This window comes from Falco naumanni, chromosome 4 (assembly GCF_017639655.2).
Source record: "Falco naumanni isolate bFalNau1 chromosome 4, bFalNau1.pat, whole genome shotgun sequence".
NCBI classification, from domain to species: Eukaryota; Metazoa; Chordata; class Aves; order Falconiformes; family Falconidae; genus Falco; species Falco naumanni.
The window spans coordinates 80,049,419-80,062,874 of record NC_054057.1 but is presented as its reverse complement, the minus strand read 5'-3'; the positions used below and the strand labels follow the sequence as shown (position 1 = coordinate 80,062,874).

At 43.1% G+C, this 13,456-nt stretch overlaps 1 protein-coding gene across 2 annotated transcripts in view; it reads left to right on the top strand.

The window, feature by feature from the left end:
* The first annotated feature begins 9,589 nt into the window (after positions 1–9,589).
* The window catches only part of RAC1 (Rac family small GTPase 1), a 15,219-nt gene continuing 11,352 nt past the window's right edge, over positions 9,590–13,456 (top strand). The window contains exon 1 of one of the 2 annotated variants that reach the window (XM_040589344.1): positions 9,590–9,813. In XM_040589344.1, the coding sequence (XP_040445278.1) occupies positions 9,779–9,813 (35 nt within the window). In that variant the 5' untranslated portion in view covers positions 9,590–9,778. The remainder of the gene's footprint in view (positions 9,814–13,456) is intronic. The other variant, XM_040589345.1, reaches the window with a different exon arrangement.

Genomic DNA, 13,456 nt, shown 5'->3' with positions numbered 1-13,456 from the left:
TGGGCCGAGGCCAGGGCCGCGCTCCTCCGCCTCAGTGATATTCCCAGTGGGCCCGTCGATACTGGTACCGAGCTCCGCGTTTGAGCGGGGAGGCCGCAATGTTGTTTCCGCAGCTAGGTGGTAACTCTGCAAGCCCCCTGCCTCCACAAGGAGTCACTCCCTATGCTTTTCAAGCCAGTACTGAAGTGACTTCGAATTTACAACGGAGTGTTCAAGTACAGGTGATACCTAACATTTCTTAAACGTTTTGCAAATGTTTCCCGGGATGCTCTGAGGTAAATTATCATGACACTTGCCTTTGCAGATAGGGGAAAATGCCCCAAAAGATGAATAGATGACCACTAGCATATATGAAGACTGCCCCATCTTTCTCCCCCTAATGGTTTCCATTCAATCGGCTTTTAATAACTCTAAAATGAAACAGAAAAATCAATATTTTGATCTAAACTCCTTGTAAAATGCTATTTTCTTGCCAGAAAATCAAGCTGGTGCACAGAGAAGGAATAATTCCAGAGCAAAAGTGGGCGCCTTCCTGGGTTTATCTGCAATCCCTCTGTCTGTAACCCATTAGTTGCATAATGGAGCAGAAACCCCCTGTGGGTGTCTGGAAATTGTAAATAGCCCAATTAAGGAAACTGCAGGCACTAGCTTGTGCTCTCGAGAATGTGACTATTTTAAGGATACAGGGTGTTTTGTGAGCTTGTGAGTGTTGGGGGTGAGGAGGTGCTACAGGCTCATCTAGCCCCAGAAGGGGCAGAACAGGGTTTTAAATGGCAGAACCTGTGAGTGGAGCTGTCCTTACACAGTTTTTAACCCCATCCAGCCTCTGAAAAGATTTGAAGGGATCCATTTGGATGTCAGGCCCTTAGATAGCTCCTTCTTAGTGCAAAAATCCCTGATCTACTTCCTTCAGACGCAGTTCTCCAACTTTGGACAGCTGCAGGTCATTAAGTAGATCTGACTGAATTTCAGGCTGTGGAGTTAAATGTCTCAGAGTTACAATTATCTTACTGACTTTTACAAAGCAAAACACCACTTTTTCCCATTAAAAAGATCTCAAGGAAAATGTATCTTAAAACCTGCTTTCTCAGGAATTTGTCCACCTTCCACAGGGCATCCTACCAGGTTCAGAGCTCTTCAGATCCCTCTTTAGCCACAGACTTCTGCCAGTTCTTTAATCAACAATCCTTTCTGTCACCAGGATCGATGTATGATTTTGTATCTTCTGTGTGCCTGGTTGTCTTGAGCCTAACTGTACTATTCCAAAGAGCAAACATTTCAAAGGACTTCTCTGCACTGGTTTTGTTGTGGATAACTTGAAATAATACCCACACTTTCCCCACAAGTTCATTCAAAAAATATCCCTCAAGTTGTTATTACAGCAAGTTATTAAAAACAAAAAAAAAAAAAAAAAACAAACACAGAAACTGGAAGTTATGTGTATTATCCCTAAAGTTCATGCAACAGCTTCCAATTCCATAGTGGTTTAACCTCTGTCACAGTTTTCTAAAGACAGGTATAGCGCTTCTGCAAGCAGGAAAATAACATACACAGCAGTAGTTTTACCACTGTGTGGGGTGTGAGTGGTGTCCCCAGTCTCCCTTCTGTGTCAGCTTAGCAAGTCCAGTTTGTGAAGACAGTGATGTATCTTTTTTCCTCCTCATCTGAAGTTTTTAATAATCCTGTTGGTAGTGGAGGCACAGGACTGAGACGTCACTGGAATTCCAAGGTAATTTGAATTCCCGATCGTCTCCATTCCCTTCTCTATTATGCATACTGAGACCATCTTCTCAACAGCTATGCACAAATGTGATTTAGCTGCCACAGGACATTTAGCTGCTTTTTTAAATTGGAATGCGATGTGATACACAAAGGTTAAATCAGGAAACTGATTAGATTTTATATTTATCAGTAGATATCTGCCAGATTCTTATTAGTTCTGGCTCATGTTGCACATCAAAATAGATATGACATGGTATCAATTTTAAAATCTTGATTAACCATAAATTACTCTTTACACTAAAATAGGCAATGTAATTAATAAATTAGGTCATAATAACAAGTTAGCATTGGTATTGATTTGGATCTATTTAATTAAATAGTGAGATTGATAAAACACTCTTTAGCTTTCCAACAAAGAAAGCAGCAGATAATGCAGTTGAATACCAATTGAAGAGATTCACCAGATTTTGTCACATCAAGATTTGGAAATTAGCTAATTATTTTGACAGTGAAACTAAACCTCAAATCCATCCCACACTTCCTCCTTTGATTTCAGCTCTGTCATGGTGGTAAAATCATTTTCAATTGAGCTATAACACTGATTAATGTGCAGAAGTTCAAAACTATTGACATGCAATTCATGGCTGATGGCTGCAGAGATCTTTTTCCATCACTTTAATGCTATCATCCCATTTTTGCTTTCTAACTGTGACTCGTCTTTCTCTGTTGCATCAGGCAAGCACATCCTTGTCTTTTCAAGTCTTTTCATGTTTTATTTCATTTTACCTGAAATTTCTTCTCAGATATTGAAATATTCCTCTATTCAAAGAAAAAATGTTGCTAGTCAACATTACTGACTTGTTACATTTTCAAAATGTTCTTGTAAGTATTCTCAACGTATATCCATTATATTTAAAAGTAATTCCTCATAGGTTGTGCAAAGATTCCTCTGTTCTCCTTCAGGGATCTTAAGTTACCGTATTTCCAAAAGAATGGAAAATGAGGCCCTTGACGTGCCTACCACATGGACCAACATGATCTCATTGCATTCCCCAGTTTAACTGTGCCTGTCTGCCCTCTGCTTGGGATAGACCGCTTTTGGGGAGGGAACTCTCTTCGTTCTGGAGCACAACACAGAGTAATCCTTATGCTTGTGATCAAGTCTCCAGGACTCTCTGTAAGAACAAATAACAACATAAACTACAAACACTCAGTATTTATATGAGACAGAGTTTAGCGTTATATATGCTTGCAGTTCTTTCCTTCTGTTGCCTTTTTATATCCATTCCTATGTATGCAAAAATTGCATAAAATGATTGATGAAATGATTGCAAAAGACCGATATCATAACAGAAACATGAGAAGGAGGAAAAGTAAAAAAATCCTAAACAATAAAACATTTTGTCCTCTTCAGCTCCTGTGATCTGTACTTTTTTGTTCAGTTAAAAACAACCCAGATGGTTCCTAACAAACCCCTTCTTGTGAGTGGGTTTTTTAGGACTGCAAGGAAACTTGTCATCAGCTGTGGCAGCCCATCTGCTGACGCCATGCTTTCCTTCCCCAGCAGTGATCTGCCTTGGCATTCTGGAATCCCAGGCGCCCCTCAGAGAGCTTGTTGTCCCTGGTGACAAAAGCATTCAGTTTACTCTTTTGGTTTGTGACAATGTCAAGCTTAGAGCCCCCTCTCTCTAAAATCTGTCAGAAAATTCAGTGTGCAACACACTGTGGATTCTCACAACACAGTGTTGGCAAGTTATAGATACATGGAAGGCTACCGATAGTAGGAACTCTTGCAGAAGCTGTTGTGTTATAACACTGTTGCACACAGCTGGCACTGAGGAGCATTGGTACTCCAACACAGGCAATATTAAAAAGGCACAAGACCTCATTGGAACGGGTATTTGTCATCAGTTTAATAAAAGCAGAGTCTAACATTATATCAAAATACCTAGCTGCCAGAAGTAAGCAGAAATACCAGCCACCCAACTGCATCTCCTGGTAAAACAGAAAGGTCATTGACCTATGTCACCATTGACCTCGATTGTTTTGCAAACAGGACAATTCTGTAATTTCTATATTTAGGAAATGGAGGATAAATCAAACATTTTTGGGAAGTCTTCCCCTTCACAGAAATTGTTACATAGCAGCTTATCAGTATACAATAACTGAAAAAAAACCTGTAAGTTTTTTCATACAATTTCTATATTCTACTTATGCTAAAATAAGCTAGTTTAAACTTATTTATTCCTCTTAAAAGTTCTTCAGAATTTCTACAAATGGTTCTAGTGAGGAATACGTTCCAGAATATATCATCACTTTTTGACAGTTGTCTTATTTCTGTAATAAATGTGCATTTCTGTTCCGAATGCTGACTGTGCTATATGAGGAACCACTGATTTTAATTTCTGGCTTTGATCTAATGTGGTTTTGAAGCTGTCTGGTTATCGCCTTGCTTTCCACTCCAAGAGCAGTTGTTAGCTGGGATGTGAGTCACAGCTGTGCAGCAGGACAGAGGGAAGCAGGCTTCTTGCCCATCCATCTGTCCTCACACAAACTGACCATAGAAGACTTGGTCGGTTTAGGTGCTAGCTCTCCTAAAGTCCATAAGCTGCTCTGCAAGCCTGGAGCAAAAGAAACAGGAAATCTTTCTAAGCAAATCCAGTGGCCAGGTCAAAGCTTGTAGCCTTTGGTCTTTATTCATGTGAAAAATGATTGGACAGTGGAAGGCAGTAAATACTGAAGTAATACTGAAGGGGCTTATGTAATAGTTAAACCTTTATCCTTTTCCTTAATATTTTAAGGCTCATTTCTGTGAAATGCTTGATATCAAGATAGGTAGAAGTTGAGGGGAACTTGCATCTTACGCATTGTGTACTTCAGCAATGCCTCACCTCAAGGCATGATGTGATGCGGACAGTTATAAAAAGGCTTATTCCCATATTTCTGCTGAGGGAGTTACAGCGATAAAAAAATGAAGTGACACAGAGAAGTCTCAGGTCCTTGTTTATAAATATATAATGATGTCTCTATTCCAGAAAGCTTACAGCCACATACAGGGATTACTGTGCATAGTCCCACTGCTTTCAACAACGGTTCTCACTGTAGTAAGCACTGTCTGTTGCTGCTTGCTAAACCTGAGGGTTGACGTAAGTGAATGCAAAGCCTTATGTGGTTTTTATAACTGAAATTCTTGACAGAAGAGGTATTTATCAGAAGCTACCTAAAGAAAATACAGGAGTTGTTTCTGTTGTATATGTTACGAGTTAAATCATCTATGCTAATATCACATGAATGTGATGCATTTATTTTACACTGCTTCATTATTAATGTAGTGATTTATATACTAACATTTTATTGTTACGCTTCTTTAATTTGTTCTCTTTGATGCAGCAAATGCTGACATTTAAAAGTTGTGGTTCCTTTTTTATTGCTGGCTTTGGTTCCTCTAGAGCAGACCGAGTACTATATTTGAACAACGTACGTATCACATGCTAGTACAGTTTTTTTCCAACACTCAGGAAACTCATCATGCAAAAAATGTCTGCCTGGAATATCTAAAAATTGCAGACCACTGCTTGTGGATTATGTTATTTTCAAACATGAATTTTATGTCACAGTATCTCCCCAACTTCAGTGAAGGTGTTCTGAATTTCCTTCACAGTGATAGTGTCACTTTCCTAATTAAAACTGTGTGCTCCATTAGCTTGATGAAGACAACGTAACTAAAGAATTCAAAGATCATTAAGCAAAAAACTTCAGAATCTCAGGCAACTGTTAGGTGTGATTCTTTAAGTGCTAGTTACTACGCAAACAGCTTGAGTAAGTACTGCTATCCTGATTTTTTAAAAGCAGGAAGGCAGAGGGGCTCAGTGAGTGACAGGCCAGAAAGGCAGGTAACACCACAGGTGGAACTAGAGTCCAGGAAGGAATTTTGTGTGCCTAGTGCTGTGCATTAAGATTGCTTTCTACCATTTACTATACCCCTAATACTACATCATCAATCACCTGACTTTTACCACCATCTAAAATTAGTATAAAACCAAGCGTTAAGTGAAACTTTTTAAAGACAATTCTTTTAGCTATTTTAAGATGCAAAAGCATCTGAAAACACCATTTTTCTCCAGTAAGAGAAATCTCTCTTCAGTTGTTTTGGGTGAGGTCTTTTGCTTCTGATTTTATTACAAATACCTAAAGAGAGAAGAGTGCAGTATGTCAAAAACCTTATTCCACCATCTGACACTTTGTGATATGCTTGTGCTTCATGCAAAATTGGCTCTTGCACTTCAGTCCAACCCCTAGTTTCAAGTAGCTGTGAATTAAGATTACAACTTTTTGTGCCTAGAAGTTTTTATGCTATTGGTAAAGACAGGCTGTTACTTTTGTTCTAGATATTGTAGCATGCTGTTTCCTGAAGGTGACTGAACAGAACTGGTGTCAGCAGGAAGTGTCATCTAGAAGTCAGAGAACAGACCTGTGAATCACTCTTAGGTGTTCTGTTCATTTCACTGACGTGTTTCCCTGTATCTACAATGTGTATACTGGTCCCTCACTACCGCTCTGTGCATTTGTTTGTGGCTTTATGAATGAACTAACATGTTAAAGAAGACAGTAATAGTTGGGATGAAAGATATTATAAAAGTGCAAATAATTATTGTCTCTGTAATGCTGATAGTCTGTGTCATAGTGAGTAGAACTTTCCAGTATTGCATCAGCGTGATTACCCTGCCACTCCCCATCCACAAAGGAGAATAATGCTCCTTCAGTGCCAGCACATACACAATGAACACATTCAGACAGTATCCAAAACAATTTAAAATAATGATTTCCTCTTAGTGTCTAAGAAAAAGACTTTCAACAATTGTAATGGATGAGAGAAAATAAGGTAATAGATTGTGGAGCAATATTAGGACTGATCTAAGCCTCAACTTTATGATTCATGATCTTATCAGAATTATGGAAAGATTTATAATTGGTTATTGTTATTGCCATTCATTATTTATTTTTCACATCTCTGTGTAGTGCATTTGTAGCTATTATATATAATACAACGGTGTTTGTTATTAACTTCTCATTCCCTTGCCCTGCCTTTCATACTGCTCTCTAAGTTTCTTTTCTTTTGTCAAACTAATGTTTCAATATGTTCCCCGTGTCACACTCTCCTCTCTGTTCTCAGGGAAAAAAAACATACCTGCTGTTAAGTGTTAAGCATTTGTAGCACCACTGAAGTTATTTGTTTCTGTTTAAAAACAAATACACTACATACTAGTTAAAAAAGATGCAAGAATAAGTATATGCTTATATAGTAAGATATAGTGTGTATATATATATACACACACACTATATATATATATATAGTGAAGTATAGTAAAATTTAATAATAGAATAATTAACACATCATGTATTCTAAGGAGCATACACACAAGTAACAATTTGTCTTCCAGGGCAAGTAAGGAAAGTTACTTTAAAAGAGATACCAACTAGGATTGCAAATACACAATTTTGAGCCATTCCTAAAGGCTCCTTTTTATCGTATTTGAGGAAATAAAGATTTACAAATGTGTGGTGAAAAAATTTATAAATCTGTTACCATCATCATCTATCCAAACTGTAATATGGTTTATAATGAGTAACAGTAAATATTTGTCTAGGTATTTTCTAATGTTGGTGATTATAAATTCAATTTGGTATAAAACTGTCAATTTAAAAAAAAATTCAAAGTATACACTTGAGTTTTAACTCAAGTATTTTTTTGACAATGCAAAACAATTAGTCCCAAAAGAATGGGATGGAGGAGCACTGAAACATTGCTTGTCTCATGACAGATCATAAAAGCAGTTTGTGCCAATGTATTTTCTCTGCTATAGCCTTCATCCCTGGTTTTGTATGCTGTTTTGTAATAGTATTGTAAATTTTGTTGTACCTCTTTTTCATGTAAAAAACTAATAATCCTTTTGTTTTACGCTAGATTAAAAACAAAACAAAACAAAAAACAGTGGAGGAATAGGTAGGTGGTGGGAAAATAAGAAGCAGTTTTGCATGTGCCTTGAATCTCCCATGCGATGGGTCTCCCCAGGACTGCAACAAAAATTAGACAGTCTTCATGTCTGCTCTATTTCTGTGCAGTATCTCAAAGGCCCCAAAAGCAGTGGTGGCAGCCAAGAACAGCAGGAGCACTGCGCGATACTGCTCACACCTCTCTTCCGCAGCTCCTGGCTGCCGGTACGTAGAGAACAGTTGCCAGGTCATTGACAGCAGCAGTCTTGGCTTTAAGGATACTTAGCTGAAATGACAAGTCATTTCGGCTTCCATCTGTATGAGGGAACATGGATATTCAAGTGTTCCAAAAATAGCCTTTCAGTTCACAGCAATAGTTACAATGTTTTCCTCACTGATGCGAACCATCTGACAGTTATCTTTGCTCCACGAAAGAAAAATGGAAGTAAATATTGGGGAATGCTCTGTCCACTGATCAGGTTGCTGTGTGGTATCAAAATAATTTAGAAATGTTCTGAAATTACTAGGAGATCAAATCACTAGAAAACCACCTGTTATGGTACACTATATAAATTTCAGTGAATTCAGCATCACTTTGCAGAAGCAGCATGTGCACGGGTCCCTTCCTCATACTTTCTTTGAGGAATGGGTGGCAGTGCAAAGGGAATAGCGGCTGTGCGCATCAGTCCAACCAGAAGCTTCTTTGCTAAGTAGAATTATGGCAAGAACTAACTTTAGAAATTAAAAAGACTCCTGGGATGATCACACCTGCTCTGCTTGACTTTTACTTCAGTATTTCCTGAAAATAACTGGTTTGCTTGGGGAAAAAAGAAACCCAAGGCTCCGTGTAGCCTGACAGTCAGTGGGCTGTCCCATCTTGTAAAGAATGACTGTGCAGTGATCTGGTCTAAAACTTGCCAGCAGTTAATTAATGTCATAGCACGTCGGGAGCAGGGAGGGCAGAGTGAAGATCCGTCGATGAAGGGAAGCGTTTTGGCTGCACGCTGTGCTGGCACACTGGGTGAGATGGACGGTCCCATGGCTGCCTGGGGCAAATGAGCATCTACCCACAGCAGGAACGCTGCGGGTCGTCTCCGGTGACTTGAGTTCCGTCAGCTCAGTACATCCGTAGGGCAAACCTAATTTTGCATTAACGTGCTTCACGAGATGTGAAGAATTAGGTTGCGGGTCGATGCTATAGGGTTCTGCCGGAAGGTGTCAGAAGGCCGCTTTTTGTTTTGAGAGGGGTTTGTCGCGATGCGACAGGGTGGCTGCCGGGTCAGTACACCAGCAGCGAGCGATGCAGGCGGCTGGTGCGGGGTGATGCCCTGACTCGCACCCACGGCCGGGAGCCGGCGGAGACGGCAGCGCGGCCTCCCCGCTGAGGGGGCTGCTCCCCGCGGCCTGCAGCCGCCACCAGCCCTGCTCGCCGCACGGGGCTGCCTGCTGCCTCAGCAGCGCCAGCACATGACCTCACGTTTCAGTACGGCTCTGACTGATTAAAGAAGAAAAAAAAAAGGGGAGGGGGTGTCACCCTGGGGGCCTCCCCGGTGCTGAGGCGGAGAAGCCGGAGGCAGCCCCCACTGCCGGACTGGGTTAGTAGCACAAGCATGGCGGCCGCTGCTGCTCGGAGGTGAGCGGTGCCGAGCGCGCCCGAAGCCCTCCCGAAGCCCTCCCGAAGCCCTCCCTGCGCGACGGAGAAACCCGAGCGCTGCCGAAGCGGCCCGAAGCCCGCTCGGCTCAGCGCGCCGTCTGGCCGAAGAGGCCCGAAGCGGCGGCACCGAAGCGGCTCCCCGTGAGGGCGGGGTGTCGGCGAGCAGGGCCGGAGGCGGGGCCGCGGGGGCCGAGCGCAGCCCGGCCGGATGTGAGTGGAGCGGCCGCTTCCTGTTTCCCCGCAGTCCTCCCTCTCCCCGCCTTGGGTGGTGGCCGCTGCCTCGTCCCCGCTGCCAGGCACAGGGCGGAGGCGGCCGCGACCCGGTGCGGAGACCGCCGCCGGCTCCCTTCTTGCGCGGCCCTCCCCGCCCCGCTCAGCAGCAGCACCCGCCGCCGCGGCGCAGCCCCGATGCAGGCCATCAAGTGTGTGGTGGTGGGCGACGGGTAAGTCTGAGGGGACCCCTCGGTCGGGCCCTCGCCATGAGGAGCTCCGCCGGCTCCCGGGGGCTGGAGGGGGGGCCCGTGGGGCCGGGAGCGGCGCGGGACGCCCGGGCCCCGCCGCAAGTTGCGGGCGCCCCCGCGGCGGGGCTCGGGCGCGGCCGTGCGGCCCCTGAGGGGCGCGGGGGCTGGCCGGGGTCGGCGGCGAGGCGGGGGTGGGGGCGAGTGGGTGGCGGCCGCGGCTTCCTGCCGGTGGCGGGGGAGGGGAGGGAAGCGTGGGGCACGGCGGGGAGCGCTGCGAGCAAATGGTGGCCGCCGCGGCAGCGGGCGGTGGGGCTGCCGCTGGGGTGTCCCGGGGCGGCGGGGCCCCCGGTGCTGGCTTCCCCCCGAGCCCCGGGTGGCGTCTGGGGATGGCGCCCCGGGGGTGGGCGCTGTGGTGGGGGCCGGGTGACTCGTTGGCGCTGAGGGGAGCGGCTGCCGCGGGCGGGGGGTGTGCGGGGCCTGGGCGGCGGGGCGCCCCCTCCCCCCCCGCACCCGTCCCGCGCAGCGCTGGGCGCGCCGGAGCGGGCCGGGTGTGGGGGGGAAAAAACTTACCGCGCTTTAACGATAGGAGAAATTTCATATGGATTTGAAATACCGTTTGTGAAAGTAACACGCTGCTGTTTGTACCTTGATTTTCGGCATCCGATTCTTGCAGTAAAACTAAGCGAAATGCGCTGAACTCTAAGCGGCTCAGAAACGCTTGTGAGCAGGGGCTGCTTTCTGAGTGTGTGCGGCTGGTCTTGGGGGCTCCTGCCTAAAGGGGGCTAATAAAGCACTTGGAATACGAATAATCAGCGGTTTACTTGCTGCAAAGAACTGTTAAACCTACAGCGTTCTAATATGGTGTTGCTAATATGTGAAACAACTCGAGGATGCTTTGTAGGATAGAGGTAACTTAAGTTTAGCTGTTGGATTTCAACGTGAGGAATGCTGGAATTGTGGCGAGGAAAGAGTTTGTGTGTTTGCTACTTTTGAATATCCTCCATGATGCTATTCCCCCCAAGTCAGAGGCGTTCTTTCTCTTACTGGATGCTAGAGCTCAGGGGAGCATCATAGGCCAGCTGGAAAACAAGACTTGTCTTACACAGTTTGAGAGGGTTTTTTTTTTTCCCCCTTAGGAGAAACAAAAATGCCAGTGTAGGCTGAGCATAATTGGTATCACAGCAAACTCCTGTAGATGACAGAGGAGTGAAGTGTAGCTAAATGGTCTTGCCACTGCCTGTAATTTCACGTGGTGGCTTAATCTTCAAATTATTTGTGCGTGGTGGTTTTTTTTTGTGGTTTGTTTTTTAAAATGTACCTTTCCTAAAAAGTATGGTTGAAAGATAAATTTACTCTGTGTGACCGATTTGTTTTGACTTGCTGTGTAAGATTTTGAGCAATATGAACATGAAGTGGTATCTTGACAAATGAAGACTTTTCATAGTAAAGTAATTCCTTGATTCCAGATAGGATAACTATGGCTATACTGATTTTTAAAACCAACAAATTTGCTTTTTGACTTTTTTTTTTAATTCAACTGAACTGTGTTTGTGGCAATGCTGTAAATAAATGCAATGCATCATGTTTTTGGTGGGGGAAAAAAGTTCGGTCTACTTCCTCCACTAGATTTGAGAACTCAGCACAGACAAACTGTATAATATTCAGTAATGCATTCAACGAAAGAGTTCTTTACATCATTTGCTTTGTAAACCATCCCAGTTCCTAACATGTTTATTGCTGTTTGTCTTGGAAATGAAAGCAGTGTAATTCTACTTGAGTTTTGTACATATGTGTGAACAAAATACAGTGGTTCAATTTGTTTTCCTTCTTCCTTAGTTAGAAGCAAGTATCTCTTAAGGCTCCATTCAGGTACAGTTGCTCATTTTTGGTAGCTTTGTATCATTCCCCATTCAGTGTTTTTAAAACATACTTAACTGTTTCTCTGCGCCGCTGCTTCAAAAGTTCAACCATTACAGGTATTCTAGGAAATGTGTAGTGTTTGGCTTAGATAAGGCTAAAGCCTTAGTGTTTCTGTAAAACAATGCAAGTTAAAGATTTGCTCACGTAATATAAAACTTGGGTATTGTTTTATGTACCCTGCACAAAGATCTGCTAGGAACAAAATAAAGCTGTAGAAGTACCTGTGTGATTATTATTCTCTTAATTTGTCAATGTGTAGGCTTTCTCATAGGTAACTCATGTTTGTTCTTACAGCTTTGGTTAGTATCTGTTTAGGCAATTAATTTGACTAGGAAAACATGGCATGTGTGTTAGTTGGCTATCATACCCTTTTTTCTACACTGTGAGGGTGGTGTTGGGGAAAAATAAATGGCAACTGTTGCTTTGACTTCTTGATGATACAGAGCAGTAGGAATGTGCAGGAGAAATGAAGAGTACTCCACTTGAGTAACTGCAGGAATTGCTGTTGATTGACAGTTGAGAAAAAGCATTGGTGTAAGTTATTTTTAGCAGCTTTTGTTTTCACTCTGAAAAGGCAGCTGTTAAGTGGTGTGAGGTCTCCAGTGGTGTCGGAAGTTCTGCGTTTTGGAGAAACGGTTACTAGATGTGACTAGAAATGGTCACACTTTGCACTCTTTTGTAGGCATTTTTTAATTATAGAAATACTGTAAGAACAAGAGCAGTGAACTAAGAGTCCCTGTCGGGAATTCTGCTTAACTTGAGGCCTTACCTGCTAAAGCCATACTGTATTTGATTTGATAGCTTGTTGAGATAGCTTTGATTTGATAGATTTGTTGAGAAGCCGGGGGGTAGGGTAATCGGCTCCTTGTTGAATGTAGTGCAGTGTTTGTGTAAGATGCTGAACCTATCATGTGCCTCCAGTGCAATCTGTAGAGAGTACAGTGACTTGAAATTTAGTAACTTCTGTTACCAAACTTGTGAAGTAAAAAAAAAAAAAAGGCAGCATTGTAGGTACTGAACAGCATATTTAGGAGAGGGTGTGTCACAGCGAGTAAAACAACTTATCTGGCAGAGCTGTATGTAACTAAACCTACTCTAGCAAGAATACTGAACTTTTTGATCTGAGGGTGCTACTAGAGGAATCTCAGCTACCGTTTAATATTTGAGTGAAGACCTGGGCTGTTGTGCGTGGTGTCTGCTAAGGGAGGTGGTTCGTGTGGATCAGAGAAAGAAAAATGACATAAAGCTTTTTATGAAGGCTGCTGCCTGTTTGCAGTTATCGGTGTTTCCAGAATTAAACCAGTCAGTACTTTAGCTGGCCTCCACTACCATGGCTGCAAATGGGAACTAAATTCTCCCAAGCAGTTTTTAGTGGCAGGAAGTTCTCAATGATCTGTGCAGCTCTGGTGCGTTTATGGTGGAAGAAATGCTGGTGCAGGTCCTCCAGTGGCATTTTCATTGCGTCTTGTGGCTCCCGGCAGCTCTAATGCAGTGGGGAAACTTCATAAAGCTTGTTAGTGTAAATAAGGCCAGGAAAGAGATGACATGTTTTACTTTCAAGAATTAATACACATGCAGTTATATAAATACATCAATTCCTGGATGGTACCTGCAAGCAGTAAGAGACTCGGTACCGTCTTTTGTAAGCCTTTTGCTTATTGTTAAGTGGTTAAAACTGGATTTCTGTAGGCCATATTTTAAATTA